We start from the raw sequence: 19,891 nt of genomic DNA, 5'->3' as shown, positions 1-19,891 counted from the left end.
GTGAGTTCGAGGCCAGTCTGGTCTACAGAGAGTTCTAGGACAGCCTACAGAGAGAAATTTTGTCTCAAGAAAACAAAACAGGCAAACAAACAAAGTGTTAAGTCCACATTGTGGTTGTTATTAAAGAGCTCAGAAGACCTATTGGCTGGCATGGATAGGTGGGTAATGATGAGTTACATATTTAGCATGCTTTTGTTGTTGTTGGTTTATTGTTTTTTTCAGACATTTTTTTTCCTCTGTAGCCCTGGCTGTCTTAGAACTCACTCTGTAGACCAGGCTGACTTCAAACACACAGAGATCCCCCTGCCTCTACCTCCTAAGTGCTAAGATTGAAGGCTTGTGCCACCACTGAAAAGTTTAGCAAGCTATTTTTAGATACTGACCCTGTAAAGTACTTGGCCTTCCCTACCCGCACCCCCAACAGGGTCTGAAACAGGCCGACCTTGAGGTCCCCAAGAATGACAGTGGATTTCTGGTTGTCTTTAGTGTGGGGATGGTAGGCATGGGCCGCCATGCTCAGGTGGCTTCCTTAATAGTAGACAAGTGCTCAACCAACAGAGCTAAAGCCCTAGCCTGCTGAGGAGTAAGGGCTTTGTTGTAGTTTGTTTTGTTTGTTTTTGTTTTTTGTTTTAAGGTTGGGGAAGTCGGTAATAGGTTTCCTTGGTTTCAACTTTAAACATGTCCCTTTACGGAACAAACTAAGATTTCCAAATATATTTGTAGTGGCTTTGCTCTTGGTTCTCATCATAAATCTTAATTAAAAGCATCTATTAATACCTGTATGAGATAGTTTGAACACTGTGCTACCCGGACATTGCCTCTTTCAAGCTAGTCCTTTAAAGTCATCTTCCCACAGGGTCAGAGTTTGGACAAAATGAAGACAAGTGCTTCACCAGAATGTATAGTGTGGTGCATTTAGCCTAATTCCAGATAGAGTCATCATTCCATCTGTATGTTCATGAGCCTGCCTTTTTACTGTCTGCATGAGGGCAGCATTCTGCTATTCTCTTCTCGCCCCAGAATGGCCTTAATAAGCTCTTTTTACAGCACGGTAGGCTTTCTCTAGACTGCTCTTCCAAACCTCCAAACTTGGCCTGCAGACTACTGTCAAAGGCCTATGAGCCACATCATCAGCTAGAGTCCGCCATAAGCCACAACCTACCATTGTGGTACCACTTTTCTCAGTCAGTTAGCGTTCTGTCACTATGACAAAATGTCTGAGAAAATCACCTTAAAAAGAGGAATGACATAGCCAGGTGTGGTGGTCACTTCTTCAATCCCAGCACTCTGGAGGCAGGCAGATCTCTGTGAGTTAGTTCAAGGCCAGCCTGGTCTACAAATCAAATTCCACGACAGGCAGTACTGTTACACAGAGAAACCCTGCCTTGAAAAACAAATAACAGCGTGTCTCTCTCTCTCTCTCTCTCTGTGTGTGTGTGTGTGTGTGTGTGTATTCTTTTCTTTCTTTTTCTTTTTTTCTCTTTCTTTTTTTTTTGATCCTGGAACTTGCTCTATAGGTCAGGCTAGCCTTGAACCCAGAGATCCACCTGCCTCTGCCTCCCAAGTGCTGGAATTAAAGGCGTGGCCATGAGTGAACTGAGAGGAATGATGCATTTGAGTTCGTAGTTTCAGTCCTTAGTCTCTTGACCTGGATGCCTTTGGGCTTTGTGGCAAAGGGTACAACATAGTAGAGAGACCATACAGAACAACTAACATACTTCTGCCAGGAAGTGAGGAGGAGAGATGTGGGGGGGAAGAAGGAGATGGGGGAGGGAGGACCAAGACTCTAATGTCCTCTTCAAGGGTCTGTGCCTCTCCCTCCCCCCAACGACTTCTTTCACTGAGCCCATCTAAAGGTTCTACCACCTCCCAGTTTTGTCATCGGCTGTGAAACAAGCCATTAGTATACTGGCCTTTGGGTGGGGGTGGAGCACTTAAGATCCAAACCATAAAAATGAATAACACTGAGAGTGAACCTTAATGTGAACTGTGGAGCAACAGGGAAGCTCGAACCCACCAAGAGATTGTTGGACTGCTTGCAGATGTCAATTAATTGCTTACCAACCAGAAGTAGGAAAAAACCACCACCACCAAAAAAACCAAAGCCAACCAAACAAAAATCAAAACAACAACAACAACCACGTCAGCTTTACACTGTAGAGATGCTGCAGTCAGTTACCCCCAAGCACATGGGCAGGCTTAGCATCCTCACCAATCGTGGGGAAAACCTATTGTTAACATTTTGTTGAATGCAGTAAAAAGTGCCCAATTTTCTTAGATTACTCTCTCTAAAGATGTTTAACCTAAATCTAATAACCTGGCTGTATCACCAGGATTCTCTCTGTAGATAAAGTCATAGGTACACCGAATGACCTCAGGTGGGCCATGCTTGCTCTCTGTCTTAGGGCCCCGTTTGTAAACTCTCAGGTGTAATTTGATTTCATATCTTCTGAATTCCCTACATTTGCTCACGTAAAAGCCTTGAGTATGCCAGAGAGCTATTTCCTCCCCTTTTCAAAGGATATTTGGGGTGGAAGAGTATGGTTCAGCACATCTCCTAATCACATGCTACAGCGATTGCTCGGTGTTTAGAAGCACTGGCTGCTCCTCCAGAGGACCCAGGTTACATCCTTGGCACCCACATGGCAGCTCACAGCCAACCGTAACTCCAGTTCCAGGGGATCTGCCATCATCTTTGTGAGTTTGAGGCTAGCCTAGTCCACAGATTGAGTTCCAGGACAGCCAGGGTTGCATAAAGGGAAACCCTGTCTCAAGACAAATAAACAAAACCCAACATCATTCACATAAAAAATAATACATATTTTTAAAATTAAAAAATAGTAGCCAAATGACTGCAATTTCACCAGATGTTTTGGGAAGCTGGGGCAGGTAGAGCTCTATGAGCTGAGGGGCAGCCTCCTCTACAAAGTGAGCTCCATGCCAGCTAGGGCAACAGGGTGAGACCATGTCTCAGAACAAATGAACAAACAGACAAAAAACCAAAACAAACCTCTGCAGCTTCCCTTGATTCAGCTCTGTGTGTGCTTTAGCTGCAACGTCTTTTCCATTTTGTTCAGTGTCTGCCTGCCTGCCTGCCTGCCTGCCTGCCTGCCTGCCTGCCTGCCTGCCTGTCTGTCTGTCTACCTATCTGTCTACACATGCCTACCTGGGGCACAGCCTGTATGGAAGGTCACAGTTCAGCTTGCAGGATTCCAGTTTCCTTCCACCATGTAGATCCTGGTTATTAGTTGTGGCTGCTTGTGTTTTCACCTGCTGACCCATCCCCCTGAACTCACATTCTTCCTTGTGGGGTTAGATATAGGTTTGCTCACAGAGAAGATGGGAAGAGCTCCTACTGAAGGAGGGAGCAGTATTCTGAATGTTTGAGGGTATCTGCACGTGTCCCACCTCTCACCTTTGTGTATACTACTGTCACCTTGTGTCCCTATCTTTCTAGGCAATGGGAAGGAAGACAAGAGAAGGTATTCTAGCTCTTTTCTAAAAGTTATTTTTATTATTTTATTTATTTATTGAGGGGGATGCATTTGTGTTGTGATCTCTGAGGACAAGATGGGATTATTTCTCTTCCTCCCAATCTGATTCCTGGGATCAAACTCAGATGGTCAGCCTTGGTGACAAGTGCTGTTACCAACTGAGCTATCTTGCCAGCCCTGCTAGCTCTCCTTTATTTTATTTACTTACTTCTTATTTACTTACGATTATTTAGAGACAGGGCCTCTCTATGTAACCCTAGCTGTCCTAGGACTCACAAAGATCCACTTGCCTCTGATACCTGACAGCTAGGATTGAAGGCATGTGGACTATGCTTGGCAATATTTTGTTCATTTGTTATTTTGTTTTGAGACAGGGTTTCTTTGTGTAGCCCTTGCTGTCCTGGAATTTGATCTGTAGACCAGGCAGGCCTTAAACTCATAAGGATCAGCCTGCCTTAAGCTCCCATGAGCTGCCATCAAAGTCGAGTGCTACTCCTTACCCCCACCTGGCAGGCAGTTTTTATCTTAAACTCTGCCTTGGTGTATTTGGATAGGCAGTTGAAGGCTCTTGAAGACTTGAGCAAAAATTCATTTAAATGTCAGGTGATTATACAGATAATACTTAGAAATAATCCCATATCTCTTTAATCCTTGGTAAAAATACTAGTCAAAAACCGACATGGGACAAGCTGAGAGGTTTTGAGTATCTCTTGCTGCATGAATGTACACAGTGAAGTCATAACTCATAAAAGAGGAGGAAAGTGTCAGCCTTAGAGGGCAGACAGGCATTGTTACATCACAGCAAGACTCCTCTCAGGGATGAGGCCCTTAAAACTGGGGCCGTGTCAGGCTGGAGAGATGGCTCAGTGGTTAAGAGCACTGACTGCTCTTCCAGAGGCCCTGAGTTCAAATCCCAGCAACCACATGGTGGCTCACAACCATCCGTAATGGCATCCCATGCCCTCTTCTGGTGTGTCTGAAGACAGCTACAGTGTATTTAATAAATAAATAAATATTTAAAAAAAACCAAAAACAAAAAACTGGGGCTTTGTTTAATCTTGTAGGAAAGTGATCCATTTTCCCCAAAGAATGAGTTTAGACAAGTGGGTATAGTTTCCATATTCCTGAGCTAATTAAATAGGAGTAAATAAGCTCATTGAAGGACTTGCTGTCTTTAGGAAAAGCGATCAACTCTGAATATAAATAATATCATTAAAATCTTTAGTTGCCCACAAGCCTAATTATGACTATCACCATGAAAATTGTTTGTGTCTCAGTCAGCTGCTCAGGAAGCCATCCTTCATGCATCTGCAAATGGCGTATCTTCACTTTCCAAGGACTACTGCATGTATTATAACAACAACTGGACACGGCTTCCAAGTTCCCTAGAAAATGCAGTAAGTAAATAACATCACAATTACTCATAATAATAGAAATATTGAATGTGAGTAATAACTTTTAGGATATGGGTCAGTTATGATTTTTGATAATAAATACTTCATTGACTTCAAGTTTTCTCCATAAAAGAAATGAAAGAAATGACTTAGGGAATATTTTGTTTGTTTTAGTGAGACAAGGTCTCACTCACTAAATAGACTTGACTAGTCTGGAACTCACTATGTCAACCAGGCTGGCCTCAAAGTCTTAGAGATCTGCTTGTCTCTGCTTATAGAGTGCTAGCATTAAAGGCATGTGCCACTGTACTGGCTTGATTGAGGGAAGTTTTTATTTATTTTTTCTTTAGGTGTGTAGGTGTTTTACCTGCCTGCCTGTCTCTATACCACATGCATGCCTGGTGCCTGCAGAGGCCACAGAGGATGTCAGATGTCTGGAGTTTCAGATGGTTGGGAGCTGACACGTGGGAGCTGGGAATTGAACGGGTTCTCTAGAAGAACAGTCAATATTCTAAACTGCTGAGTCGTCTCTCCAATCCCAGATTGAGGATATTTTAAAATTTGTACCTCGAATTCTTGTTATTTGTCATAAAGTTGTTTTTGTTAGTTAACTCAGGCATAAGTACATGCTGTACCCCTGAGCTACACACCCAGCCTCTAAAAAACATTGTACCAAAGCACTGTTGGAGTCTCATCGATGAATACTATTGGGCAGAATAAGGTATCTTCTTATCAAAAACATTTCTTCTTTTCAGACTTCTCTTAGCTTGATGAATCTGACTGGCACACCACTGTGCCACCTTTCTGATATTCCTCCTGATGGCATAAAGAACAAGGCAGTGGTGGTACACTGGGGACCCTGCCATTTTCTTGAAAAAGCCAAAATTGCACAGGAAGGTGGTGCTGCAGCGTTGCTGATTGCCAACAACAGTGTCCTAGTAAGTCCTAAAACCGAGTAGCTTCTACTGAGCCTATAACATCAAGTCTCCCAGGAACTGAGTTAACTCTTCTGCATATTCTAGAAGCTGAAGCTTTAATAATATTATAGATTAATTTTTATTAATAAACATTCTAAAAGTAAACATTCTAGATTTATTAATAAACCATTCTAATTGGAAAGTTTTATAGTTTTTGCTGTAGAGTTGAGATGACTTGGTTGGAAACATATGTATATAATGTATGTTTATATAGTGTCTAATAGTGTCTACACCGCACAATGTTATATTTAGTATATATCAGTTGAAGTTCATGTTAAAAGTATTTCATTTTGAGAATTTATGTTATTAAGAAAGAATAATGAAGCTTTGTTTTCATAGTTTGACATAATATTTACACTTAGTGTAGTAGTATTTTTTTAAGTTTTATTTATTTATTTTATGTATATGAGTACACTATAGCTATCTTCAGACACACCCGAAGAGGGCATTGAATCCCATTACAGATGGTTGTGAGCCACTGTGTGGTTGCTGGGAATTGAACTCAGGATCTCTGGAAGAACAGTCAGTGCTGTTAACCACTGAGCCATCTCTCCAGCCCAGTATGTATGTTTTTTTTATTCTGTAAATAATCACATTTCATATTTTTTCTTCTAGATTCCTTCCTCAAGGAACAAATCTGCATTTCAAAATGTGACTATACTAATTGCAGTTATAACCCAAAAAGACTTTAATGATATGAAAGAGGTAAGTTAATCATTGCATACTAGATGTTTATGAGTTACAGTTGTTTGCATCTAATCACTATGGTTCGTTTGTTTGTTTGTTTGACGGGGTTTCTCTGGCTAGCCCTGCCTGTCCTGGAACTTGCTCTGTAGACCAAGCTGGCCTTGAACTCAGAGATCCACCTGCCTTTGCCTCCCAAGTGCCAGGATTAAAGGTGTGCGCCACCACCAGGCTCCCATTGCTATACTTACTTTGACTATTATTCATTCTCCATTTGCTCACAAGAAGCTTGAGGGGCTGAACAAGCCTTCAGTTGTCCGGTCTTCTCGGCTGTGTGATGAAGTGTAGATGTTGCTGCCATACTCTAGTAGAAGAGATTCATTCCTGTGTTTAACTGTCACTTTGCCCTTCAGACTCTTGGAGATGACATTACCGTGAAAATGTATTCTCCATCCTGGCCTAACTTTGACTATACTCTGGTGGTCATTTTTGTAATTGCTGTGTTCACTGTGGCATTAGGAGGATACTGGAGTGGACTTATTGAATTGTAAGTTTAATTAAACTTTTTATGGCTTCCTGATAAATGGTTTTAAATAATGTTTCATGATAGTCCTAATAATAAGAATATTTAATTTTTTTCTGACCTCAGCATATAGTGAGTGCCATTAAGACCAGATTGTGGGATTGTCTTTTTTTTTTTTTTTTTAAATAGGAACATTGTAGGCACCTGCATTATTTGTTAATAGGGAAACACTTATCTCACATCAAATGTTCATGGAAGCCTCAGTGGATAAAGTGCACACCGTACAAGTGTGAGGACCTGAGTTCAAAGCCTTAGAGCCCATTTGAAGCTGGACACAGTTGTGTATGTCTGGCATTCAAGTGCACCTGCAACACTGTGGGAGTCAGAGATAGGAGTTTGTGGGAGCTGAAGGACAGGTAGACCTGTCTACAACAGGGTAGAAAACAAGGACCAAGGGTGATACCTGAGGCTGTCTCTCAACATCCATACATGTATTCTGGAAGACACACACACACACACACACACATAGAGTACAATTTCATAGCAGGATCTGGGAATATAGCTCAGTGGTAGGAGCTTTCACTTAGTGTTTTGAACATTTGCCTTGTTGTTTGAACCATGACACTCCAAAAAGAATACAATTAATAGTGGTATTTGATGTATAAATCTGGTAGTTGGTTCTCTTTCAAGAAATTGTTTATGAAGGCTATGTGTGATTCAAGCCTATAATCATAGCATGTGAGAGGTGGAGGTCACCCTTCGCTACATACTGAGTTCTAGGCCACCCTGGCTACTTATGACCCTGCCTAATGCAGCCCCCCTTCCTTAGTGAAGTGCTTTACGTGGTGTACACACCCATAGCCCACTACTCAGGAGGACCATGAGTTTGAAAGTCCCCTTGGTTACATGTTAAGCCTAGGTCCAGCTTCTGCCACATCACAAGACTATGTTTCAGAAGGGGGGGTGCCTTGTGCTTCTTAATACATGGAATATGAATATGTGAGTTGTTATGACCTCCATATGTACTACTGTAAATTTTTTAAGTTTATTTTCAATGACAGATAGCAAAGGGTGGCACCTTTCCCACTTAGGTACCACATTAGTAACACTTGTGTGAATGCCTTGACATCCTGATCTAGAGTTCTAAGGAAAGCGCTGGTGTCTCAATGAGAAAGTAGTGTGTGCTTAACAGTTACAAATGTGCAAATGTTTAGACATAAAGTTTTATTTAGCCATAATCTGCAATGAACCCAGACTTAATGTTCCGGGTCAGAAGATGCATGACAGGAATTTTTACTGGACAGAGGTGAGGAATGGGGGCTGGGAAGATAGAATAGGTTCCATGAAACTGGGAAGAGGTGATGAGGCTGACAGCAGAGACTACTCATGGGAGAATTCATGGAAAGTAACGAAGGTAGGACAGAACTGTATCTGATAATTTAAAAAATTCTTCCAAATACATTACTGAGCACAGAATAGACATATAGTAAATACCGAGTCTGCTCATAGGAGAATTTTATGTTTACAGTTGAGAGAAACTAATTTTAGAAATACCCTATTGTCTGTAGATTGATAATGTTGGTTGTAAGTTTATATCTTAAAACTTAACTATGTCAACATAAATAGTTCTCCCAACTATAAGCATTTGCAAACATTAATTTGTTAATATAATAAACGTCATCTTTTGGGGTTGGGGATTTAGCTCAGTGGTAGAGCGCTTGCCTAGGAAGTGCAAGGCCCTGGGTTTGGTCCCCAGCTCCGAAAAAAAGAACCAAAATAAATAAATAAATAAATAAATAAACGTCATCTCTTCTAACAGTTTTGTTTTCACTAAAAAAAAAATCTTATTTTCAAAGTCATGTAATGACAGATTATCTCTGGAGAGTAGGAATATAGGATGTTTTAGTTTCCAGATTAAATATTTTTTTCTGGTCCTTATTCTTTAAGTACATTACCTTTGTGATTAACCTTCAATTGGTGCTAGAAAGAGATTTTTAATGTAACTGTACTTGGTAAAAGCTTACTGATGCTTTCCTGTATGTGTTTACACAGGGAAAGCATGAAGGCAGTGGAAGATGCTGAAGATAGAGAGGCAAGGAAAAAGAAGGAAGACTACTTAACATTCAGTCCTCTCACCGTTGTCCTGTTCGTGGTCATCTGCTGTGTAATGATTGTCTTACTGTATTTCTTCTACAAGTGGCTTGGTAAGAACCTGGATTTTATGTGTGCTGCTTTGAATGTATATCCATATATATCTTCTCTAGAGACTGAGGCCAGCCTGGGACACATAGTAATCTCTAGGCCAGCCTAGGCCACAGAACTGTGCAGTAAGACCCTATCTCAAAACCTAAAATTTTGGGACTGGAGAGATGGTTCAGCTGTTAAGAGCACGTACTGCTCTTGTGAAGAATCCCAGTTTCCATGTCAGGTGCTCACAGCACCTGTAACTCCAGCTCCAGTGAGTTCCAGTGCCTCAGGCTTCCTTAGGTACATGCACATATACACATTTATACAAGTGTATGCACATAATTAAAATAAAAATAATTTTTAAAAAGATCTATTCTACCCTAAAGCATATTTTGATTTTTAGTGAGAATTGCAAGTGAATGTTTTTTCAATATAAGATTTCTCAGTGTAGCTCCGGCTTTCCTGAAACTTGCTCTGTAGACCAGGCTGGCCTTGAACTCAGATATTGACCTGCCTCTGCCTCCTAAAAGCTGGAACTGAAGGTGTACATCACTGGTCAGCTTACAAGTGGGGTTTTTAATGTGGGAAGAAAATCATTCAACCTCGTAATTATCCCAGGACATAATATTAAATTATGATTGGCCAATGTTTTATGTGGTATTGCAAGATTTTGTTTACCCTAAACGAGTCTTCATGGTTAAGATGGCTGCTATTTTCCAGTACATGATAACTTGACAGAATCGTACTGAATTGCTAAGGCTTTCCTCACCTTTTTGCTTGTTTGTCTGGAAACAGGCTTTCTCTGTGTAGCCTTGGCTGTCCTAGAAACGTCCTTGCCATTTTGTTATTAAGATATACTTGAAGTAACTGATGTTGATCTTGAGAGTGCTTTCTGGTAAACTCCTTACATCTAAAACCAAACTAACTGGAACCAAGTTAGAACAATAAAGTTTTCCTCATGTGGGATCCTTTCCAGAGTGGTAGCACACTGTTGGTCGAGGCACTAAAGCTCCAGAATGGCCTCAGGAAACATGATCTCTACCAGACTGTTACAACTCTGGTTAAGCAACTTGGCCAAGGATAGACCAAAATGCAGTTGACAGACCATGGAGTGTCTATGCGCTGCTCTTTTACCACACACAACCAGTGATCACAGGAACTCCTGCAGTGTCCATGACGATATAGATTAGCTTATCCAGTCCTTACGACAACCCAGTATTCATCTCATGGACCTGACCTGTTAGATATGAGCACTCGGGCGGGAACTTAGAATGGCTTATCCAGCTTCGCCCAAACCCAAACCACCCCAAATTTACTGTGTTCATATCAGCCTCTGTTCCTCACCCCCATCCCTGAGCTACACGTCTTCTAAAAATCAAATAGGCCTTGAAAATGGAGGAACACCTTGTATTTCTATCACAATATTTTCAAGAAAGTTCAGAAAAGGAATATTGTAAAGTATGATAACTCCTTCCCCTTTAATGGCAACACAGTACTAAAATGTCTTAAAATAATTTTCAGATAAATCTGGATAGTATATAATGCCTGTCACATTTTGCTACCTTGGTATCTTATGGCAACAAAGAAGTTTCTTTAAATGGATTTGAGTGGGTTTTGTTTGTGCTTCTCCCCCACCCCCCTTGAGCCAATATTATTCTGTGTAGCTGTGGCTAGACTGGTAACTTTCTGTACAGCCAAGGCTCATCTTGAGTTGGTGGCTACCATGCCTAGCTAGATTTGGTTTGAATATAGGTCAAATTGTTATAGATAAATTCTCCATAGTAACTCATGGATAAGATGGTTGGTTGATACCCAGGACAGATATTTGTGTTCATCCCTAAGTTGCATTTCTAAAAATTCGTATTAATAGTTTATTAATCCAAAGCCAGGCCCAGTGGCACACACCTTTAATCACAGCACTAGGGAGGCTCGGAGGCAGGCAGATCTCTATAAATTCAAGCCTGATCTACACAGCAAGTTCTAGGCCAGCCAAGGCTACCAAAAAAGTTGTTTCTTAATCACTGAGAGTATATAAGTCAGTTGATAGAGTACTTGCCTAATATACACAAAGTCCTGGTTCAATCCCAGGCATCAAAGTAGGTGGATGTGGTGGTGCACACCTGTAATGCCAGAACTCCAGAGGCTGAGAGAGAAGGATCAGAAGGTCAAAGTTTTCATGGTTATTCTTGGCTGTCCAGCAAGTTCAGAACCAGTGTGAACTACGTGAGGCACAAAAAGGGGAATAGGAGCAGTAGCTCAGTTGGTGAAGTGCTTACTGTGTAAAGGAGACTAGAGTTCGATCCTAGGGCCCACACAGAAAGCCCCATTCACCCCTGCCTCCAGTCTCTTAATTCTAGTACTGGGTAGAAGCAGGCTAGTCCCTGGAGCTTGCTAGCCAGTCAGGGTGGTCTGCTTGGCAAACTTCCAGGCCAGTGACTCACCCTGTTTCAAACAATTAAAAGAAAAACAAGACATCTGAGGAATAATACCATGTTTGTCTTCTGGTCTCTACACATACCTGCCTACATGTGCATACCTATGTACACACAAACATGTATGACAAAGGTTCTTACACCCTTCTGTTCTTACAGTTGAATTACGTACTTATAAATATTTGTAATGAACACATGACTTTGAATTATTAAATAATAGAAAATCTAGAACCATCTTCAGCCACATAAAGCAGCCCTGGTAGTGTTTAAAGGGAATAAAACTACAAGTTTTAAAACTCTAAGTATTCATATTTGCACCTTAGCAACTACTTCAGATAATGATATAGTTACCATGTTGAAAATATGATCTGATAGAGAGCTAAAGAATTAACATCTCTCTTGCTTTTTCCTAGTTTATGTTATGATAGCAATTTTCTGCATAGCATCAGCAACGAGCTTGTATAACTGTCTCGCTGCATTGATTCATCGGATGCCATGTGGACAGTGCACGTAGGTATCTATAGCAAATGATGTAATTAGTATTTCCACTTAGTACAGGAAAAAGCCAGCTGTTGCTTTAAGCCTGTATATTCAGTATACATTGTATTTATGCCTGTCTGAGTTTAAAGTCAACCATGTGTTTGGGATTTTTTTTGTTCCTTTGTTTGTTTTGTTTTATGAGACAGGGTTTCTCAGTAGCCTCCTTGTCCTGGAACTGTCTCTGTAGACCAGTCTGGCCTCGAACTCACAGAGATCTGTCTGCCTCTGCCTCCTAAGTGCTGGGACAAGGTGTGCACTACCTTAGGGCTAGGACTAAAGGTGTGAGCTACCATGCCCAGTGGTGTTTGGGATCCTGAGACATAGTCAAGTGTTCAGTAGCCATATGTGGCTGGTGGCCATCAGCCCTGGAAGCACTGGGACCGTTTCCACTACCACAAGGGGTTTGTTTGAGCCAGTTATTATGCCTCAATGGTTTTATTAAAATCATGACAGTGGGGTTGGGGATTTAGCTCAGTGGTAGAGCGCTTGCCTAGCAAACCACAAGGCCCTGGGTTCGGTCCCCAGCTCCAAAAAAAAGAAAAAGAAAAAAAAATCATGACAGCAAGATTAATATTCAATCACTTCTTGTTAATGTTTGGCACTTTTTTTTGTATCAAGTGGACATTATTTTTTATCTGCAGCACAAATTAACTATTTTATTTATTTTTAGGATTTTGTGTTGTGGCAAAAACATTAAAGTGAGCCTGATTTTCCTTTCTGGACTGTGCATCTCAGTTGCTGTTGTGTGGGCTGTGTTTCGAAATGAGGACAGGTATGGCAACCCTAGTTTACTTTAAATTTAAGGATGAGCAGTGTTACATCTTTTCCTGAATCGTATTCATTATGGTTACTGTGGATTTTTTTTTTTTTTCGGAACTGGGGCCCGAACTCAGGGCCTTGCGCATGCTAAGCAAGCGCTCTACCACTGAGCTAAATCCCCAACCCCGATTTTTTTGTTTTTATTCAAGAACATATCTTAAAACCAGGTGATTTGTTTTTTAACGAGTAAGTCATATAACAGGATCTCTGTATGATCCCCACTGCTAACTTGTAACTCTAGCCTTAAGTGTGCAGTGACTCTGTCTCCTGTATGCAGAGGTTACAGGCATAAGACACCAATCTCTTCACCAAATGAAGAGATCTTAGGCTAAGGATCTGAGCTCATGTGGGGAAGGAAATCGGGTTATGCCTTAAACACCTAGACTTAAAATATGCTCAGTTACGATGTGTTTCAGTGTAGTGTCTTGTAACCTTAACAGATGGTGTCCGCACTGATTTCCAGAATGGGTTTTTAAATGAAAAAAGCTGTCATATTTTAATTCTTGTTATTGAAATCTAAAACCCTGCCAAAAAGCAATGTCGGGGTGAAAGGGTTCATTTTAGCTCACAGTTCCGGGTGACAGTCTGTTACTGCTGAGAAGGTGAGGTGGCAGGAGCTTGATGCAATGGGCACGTCACACCCACAGCCAAGAGCAGAGGGAAACGCGTGCACAGGTGCTGTCTTGTCCCCACCCATCTCTCCCTGTATCCAGTTCAGACCCAACCAGGGATCGGTGCTGCCCACATCCAGGGTGTTTTCACCTCGGTTAACCCAGTTACAAAAGTGCCTCACAGATATACCCAGAGGTCAATACAACCCCAAGAACCTCTTCAAGATTCTCTTCCCAGATGATTCTGATGGTGTAAGATTGACAAAACTAACCACCATAAAAGCAGTGTGTAGAAGAATATATGGAATGTTTTGTCTTTCATATTAGAAAAAAGACTTTATGCAAGGCGTCTGTCCATTTGCTGAGACCAGCAGATATGGGCGCCTCTTTTAAAAAAATCATTTCAAGCATATTGTGTTTATGTCTCACGTGTGTACATACCATCGTATAACTGGACAGTACTCGACAGTCCCGGACATTTGAGTCAGTTCTCGCCATCCACCAGGGGGTCTAAGGAGTTTAGCTCAGGTCATCAGCTTGATCACAGGTGTCTCTACTGCTGAGCCATCTTGCCAGCCACAGCAGGAAGGGAAACCTGGGAAAAATATATAACTTATGGTTAATTGCTTATTAATAAAAATCTTTTTATATATTTACCAAAGTTATTGAGTTTATCATTGGTTGCTAGTTATGCATAATACTTCTAATAACTAAATTAGCTTTCCCTTTGTGTTCAACCTGACTAGATATAAACCAAGGATTTTATTGGCAGCTGTCTTTGTAGGAGGAGACAGGCAAAGCTGCAAAGGTTAAGGTGAATGTGTACTTGTATCTGACATTCTTCTGAGGTAGCCTCGGCAGTCATTCTTCTGCCAGGACAGTAACTGGCTTAGCAGGAGGGCATGAGGAGACAGTTCATAGCCATACCCGTAATGGCATAACCATAACAGCCTATTTGCTCAACTTTCATCTGAAGATAATGGAATGAAATAATAGGTTGATCTCTCTCTCTCTCTCTCTTTTATTTTAGGTGGGCTTGGATTTTACAGGATATCTTAGGAATTGCTTTCTGTCTCAACTTAATTAAAACAATGAAGTTACCCAATTTCATGGTAAAATATGTTATTTTATAAAGCTGCAATGATTTTTCCACTTTAAAACAATATGATTGAGGTATAAATATTTCAATAGATAGAAAGACAAGCTCGTTTTAATTACACTCTCGAAATGTCGCGAATGTCTATATGGCTTTTGTCACTCCCATGCACTTGAGCTGCAGACCACTCCCCAGGCTTCAGAGGGTCCGTTCTGCCTGATTGTGCTCACTTGTGACCCAGGCCAGGGCAGCTGCCGAGTGTTGCTGTTAGTCATGCTCATTCCTTAAAGCCGCACGAGACTAAAGTCGGGAAGACCATTCTTTCCTTCAGTGATGATCCTAAGCAAATGGGATACAGGAAGTAAAGGGTTTTTAAATCACATATGAAATAAAATTATACATGGAGATAACTATAAAACACCTTTTAAATGGTGTTTAAATGTATATTTAACTTGTATTTGCAAAGTAAGTTAATGTGTTAGTTTAGATGTGGGAAGTTTGATCTTTTAAATTCCTTTTTTCTCTGACAGTCATGTGTGATACTGCTAGGTCTTCTCCTCATCTACGACGTGTTCTTTGTCTTCATAACACCATTCATCACAAAGGTATGACCATTTTAAATTCATAACAAAGCCTTCAAAGCAATGAAACTCTTCTTTTAAATCTTTTTGCTTTGACTCAGCATAGCCCTGGCAGATAGAGAGCTCTCTATGTATAGCAGGCTGACCTTGAACTCACAGTGATCTGCCTGCCTCTAGATTAAAGACATGTGACACCACTCCCTGCACTGCCACATGCAGCTCCTTAAATATTTTAAGTGTTTATTTTTATTTCATGTATATGAGTAAGTGCCTACATGTATTTATGTTACCCCATGCATGCCTGGTGCTCACAGAGGCTCACAGGGCATTCTTGTCCCTGAGACTGTTGTTCCAGACCTTCAGATGCCACCCATTTTAGGTATTTGAATCCAGGTCCTCTGCCAGAGCAGTGGGTACTATTAATGCTGAGCCATCCTGCCAGTCTCAAGAAGGGAGTCCTCATAGTTGTTGGTTTTGCAGATTTTGTATTTCTGAGTGAACTTTAGTTTCCTGAAGGAAACTGCCTTTGAAATTGGTCTTTCAGTAGAGGGTGTTTTAATAAGCAAGCTTTCAGTTGCTTATTAGAGAAAATAAGGAATTTCTGATTAGTATAAAGGGAGAATGTCTGTAATTTTTCTTTCCTTTTAAAAGTCTTTTATTTTTTTTTTTACGATCAGTGTCTACTGTGGACAGTTTAGAGAGGGAGGGAAGAAGGGAGAGAGTGTGCCATTGATACCCTCATTTCTGAGAACTAATCTGAGAAGAGCAGACTAGCACACCAACTCTGCAGGCCTGGAATGGACTGTGTACCCTGGCAGCCCCTCCGGTGCTTTAGGTCCCAGTCTACTGCGAGAAGCGATGCCAGCTTTCGACGTCATTAGAGTTCCTTTGGCTGAAGAACTCAACTTGATCTTTCTTTCAGAAAAAAACTGTTATTATTATTATTGGTTTTTTTTTTTTTCTTTTCTATTTTTCGGAGCTGGGGACTGAACCCAGGGCCTTGCGCTTGCTAGGCAAGCGCTCTACCACTGAGCTAAATCCCCAACCCCATTATTGGTTTTTTAAAATAAGTTTTCTCTGTGCAGTTCTGGCTGTCCTGGAACTCACTCTGTAGACCAGTCTGGCCTTGAACTCATAGAGATCCACCTGCCTCTGTTTTCTGAGTGCTGGAATTAAAGGGGTGTGCCACCACAGCCAGGCCCAACTTGATCTTTCTATACCAACAAGGTTTCCTGTATCCAGGCTGCTCATTGAGGCCAGGGTTGAGGCTGACCTCAGTAAAAATTCAACCCAGGGCTCGAGAATTCACTTTCCTTTCTGTGCATTCTATCTGTCCTCTGGTTCTATGTCTGTAAGCTCCTAAGTCATACATTTCTCACTTTACCGCCAGCTCCTTAACAAGGTGGGAAAAGGTGCAGAATAAGCAAGCCAGTTGTCTTCCATTATTTGTTCAGTTTCCCTCCCGTCTTGGCCTTTTCATATCAGGAGCATAGTACTAATTACCTTGCCTTGTAACTTTATATTGGCCCTTCATTCTTTGTGTCTCTTAGCTACTTCATGTTTGATGATGACTATTTTTTCCCCCCATTGGCTTTTGTTATTGTTAGTGCTGTACTCAGGGTAGAACCCAGGACCTGTGTATTTTAGCCATGCGTTCTACCACAGAACCACCTCCTTAGCCCCTTCACTGGGCTTTTATCCTTTCTTTAGGCACTATATCATCTATTAAAACACTGCAAAAACTTCTGACATTTACTGCCAGCCATATAGACAAACATCTACCCTGGGGAGGAGCTAAAATTGCAACTAGGAAATAAAGATTTGAAACTATCCCAAAGTATTCCTACTCAGACTGTTTCACAAGCACTTGCCTCCCCCACCCCCCATCTTAAGGTCAGCTCTTTGCAGCAATGATACAAAAAGAAAAGGTGAAAAGCACCAAACCAAGCAAGTGTGAATTTTAACTGTAACTGGGAGTTTTTAAAAAGAGAGTTTTCGGGGGTTGGGGATTTAGCTCAGCAGTAGAGCGCTTGCCTAGCGAGCACAGGCCCTGGGTTCGGTCCCCAGCTCCGGGAAAAAAAAAATAAAAAAATAAAAAAAAGAGTGTTTTCAAGCTAGGCAAGACAGAACATGCCTATAATCATAGTATTCTGGAGTGGGGGTGGGGAGGCAGAGGCAGGAGGATTGCCAATTTTCAGCCAGCCTAGTTTAAAAATCACATCCCAGGCCACTCAGGGCTGTATAGTGAGATCCCGAAGCCAAAACAAAGCTGTCCAAGCTAGTTTTAATTTTATTTGGTGCAAAGCAGAACAGTCCTGTAGAATACTCTGTCAGAGGCAGTTAATCAAAAGGAAACACTGTTGATTTCGAACACACCTCTAACCCAGCACTCGGGAGGCAGACGAGCGGATCACCATGAGTTCAGGGCAAGTCTGGTCCATAGAGTGAGTTTCAGGAGAGCCAAGCTTTATAGAGAAACCCTGTTTCAAACAAAACAAAAACCCCAAACCCTCACAAAGCAGATAGTCCTCAGTGTGCACTGGAAGTGCAGCAGTAAAGGGGAGCCAGGTTCTGAGGTACCCTCCCCTCAGCCACCTTAAACTTGGTATCGGTTTAATGTCAGGTGGACTTTTAAAGGCACAGGCCTTCTAAAGGATGAATCCTTTGAGTCTTATATTTTGTGTGATTAGTACATTTTTCACTTTCTTTAACTTCAGGCCTGTGATTTCTAGCAAATCTGTTGTAGTACAAGAGGCTGGAGGTGCTGTTTGGACTCATTGTTGTAAATGTCCATTTAGTACCTTCTCAGTTTGACCCTTTGCCTTCCTTGTGACTCTGTGCTTTATCTTAGTAGGTCATGAAAAACGTGTGTCAGGTGCTGCTCATTCCTGGTTTTTATGATTTTCAAAATCCAGTTTGTATGTCTTCTCCCTGGTCTGCTGATGCATTTTTTCCTATGAAGCATAAAAGCAGATGCCTCACACAGAGTGTGGTAGTGCACACCTGTATCCCAGAGCTTGGCTGCAGAGGCAGGCAGCTCAGGAGTTCAGGGTCACCCTTGGCTAGATGAAAACGACAACGAAAAGGTCACTTTGTGTACTCTTAGCCTCAAAGCTTCACCTCCAGGCAGACAGGGTTACAGGAGAAAACTTGTTTGTGAACACCTTGTCTAGCCCACAGAAAAGACTTCAGCAGACAGGGAGGAAGCTTCCACTCAGGAGGATGCTAGGATTGATCAAAGAAAGGAGGCAGGGTTGACCCGGAATGGGAATCAGGCTGAAGAAAGTTGTCATATTCTATAAGGTTGGGTCTTTTCAAATTTGGCTTTATGATTTTATTGTGGGAAATACCAGAAGATCAAGTGCATTTTTATTCAAATAAGGTTACTTATATTTGGTAGAAAGCTAAATTTAAAGAATTCTAGTGTCTTCTTCTCTGATGCTGAAAATGTCTAAGAGCCATAATACACATAGTAAAAATATTAAAATACTTGAAGTTCACCACCTATTAACATGTTAGATGTCAGTATAATCCAGATCTCCAGGTGTACTTGAATAATATGCCCATCTGATAATTACTGAGCTCTAGAAAAGTGTAGTGGTGTGCGAGCTGTGTTTTGTTTCAGATTCAATGTCTACTGTTTGTAGAGTCTGTGGAAGAGGCAGTTGATAGCCCATGTTCAGTTGGCAGTAGGCTGTGTGCCAGGCGCTGTCAGTCATCCTTGGGTTGTGCTAGGTTATTCTCTTAGATGACTGAACAACATCTCTTCCTCCCTTTAGAATGGAGAGAGCATCATGGTGGAACTTGCTGCTGGGCCTTTCGAGAATGCTGAAAAGGTGGGGATGGTGTGAACAGCAATGTTCATCCAGTTGCTGTCTGCCTGTCTGCTTCCTACTGTAGCTCATTGGTCATGGGTGCATGCTAAGGTGTTATCAAACTTATTTCTCACAAAGATAGCCATTTTCTTAGTTATTCTAAATTATTAAATACCTATTGACTTGGGTTTCATCCTAGAATGATGGAAACTTTGTGGAAGCCACTGCTCTGCACTCAGCTCCCCATGAGAAAGTAAGAATTGTATTTCGGATAAGTTCATTGGACTTTAAATCATACCCTCTGTGAGGAAGCTCTTCTTTGGGTGGGGAAAATGTAGACTGACCAAAACAAAACAACAACAAAACTTGTCAAGATCCGAGTCCTATTCTTGGTAAAAAGAAAATAAAAATGTAAAGGTTAGCTGTGGGGGGAGTATGTGCATACTGTTCATCCTCCATGTGTTGGATATAGTTCCTAAAAACTACATGTCTTATTCCTTCAAGTTTTTGTACAATCAGTTTCAGTATGTATTATGTATGTGTATGTTTATGTCATCTTTAGTTAGATTTTTTTCAAATAATCATTCTAAAAACATCAAAACGATTATTACAGTGTCAGTGTTTCTCTTCCTAAAAGAGAGATTGGGAAGAGACTTACTGGTTCATTCTCTCCTTCTCTCCCTCTCTCTTCTTCCTTCCCTTTCCTTCTCCCTGCTGCCCTCCCCCTCCTCTCTTGTT

General features: G+C 41.3%; 1 protein-coding gene across 2 annotated transcripts in view; it reads left to right on the top strand.

The window, feature by feature from the left end:
* The window catches only part of Sppl2a (signal peptide peptidase-like 2A), a 44,069-nt gene that overhangs the window by 1,729 nt on the left and 22,449 nt on the right, over positions 1–19,891 (top strand). Inside the window, exons 2-12 of one of the 2 annotated variants that reach the window (XM_006234920.5) lie at positions 4,772–4,891; positions 5,644–5,826; positions 6,481–6,570; positions 6,963–7,096; positions 9,125–9,276; positions 12,105–12,201; positions 12,902–13,003; positions 14,692–14,773; positions 15,288–15,362; positions 19,118–19,174; positions 19,353–19,406. In XM_006234920.5, the coding sequence (XP_006234982.1) occupies positions 4,772–4,891; positions 5,644–5,826; positions 6,481–6,570; positions 6,963–7,096; positions 9,125–9,276; positions 12,105–12,201; positions 12,902–13,003; positions 14,692–14,773; positions 15,288–15,362; positions 19,118–19,174; positions 19,353–19,406 (1,146 nt within the window). The remainder of the gene's footprint in view (positions 1–4,771; positions 4,892–5,643; positions 5,827–6,480; positions 6,571–6,962; positions 7,097–9,124; positions 9,277–12,104; positions 12,202–12,901; positions 13,004–14,691; positions 14,774–15,287; positions 15,363–19,117; positions 19,175–19,352; positions 19,407–19,891) is intronic. The other variant, NM_001107770.1, reaches the window with a different exon arrangement.

The sequence above is a fragment of the Rattus norvegicus genome, chromosome 3, assembly GCF_036323735.1.
Source record: "Rattus norvegicus strain BN/NHsdMcwi chromosome 3, GRCr8, whole genome shotgun sequence".
In the NCBI taxonomy this organism is placed as follows: Eukaryota; Metazoa; Chordata; class Mammalia; order Rodentia; family Muridae; genus Rattus; species Rattus norvegicus.
Note: the sequence above shows the minus strand (reverse complement) of the source record. Positions and strands in the feature narration are given on the sequence as shown.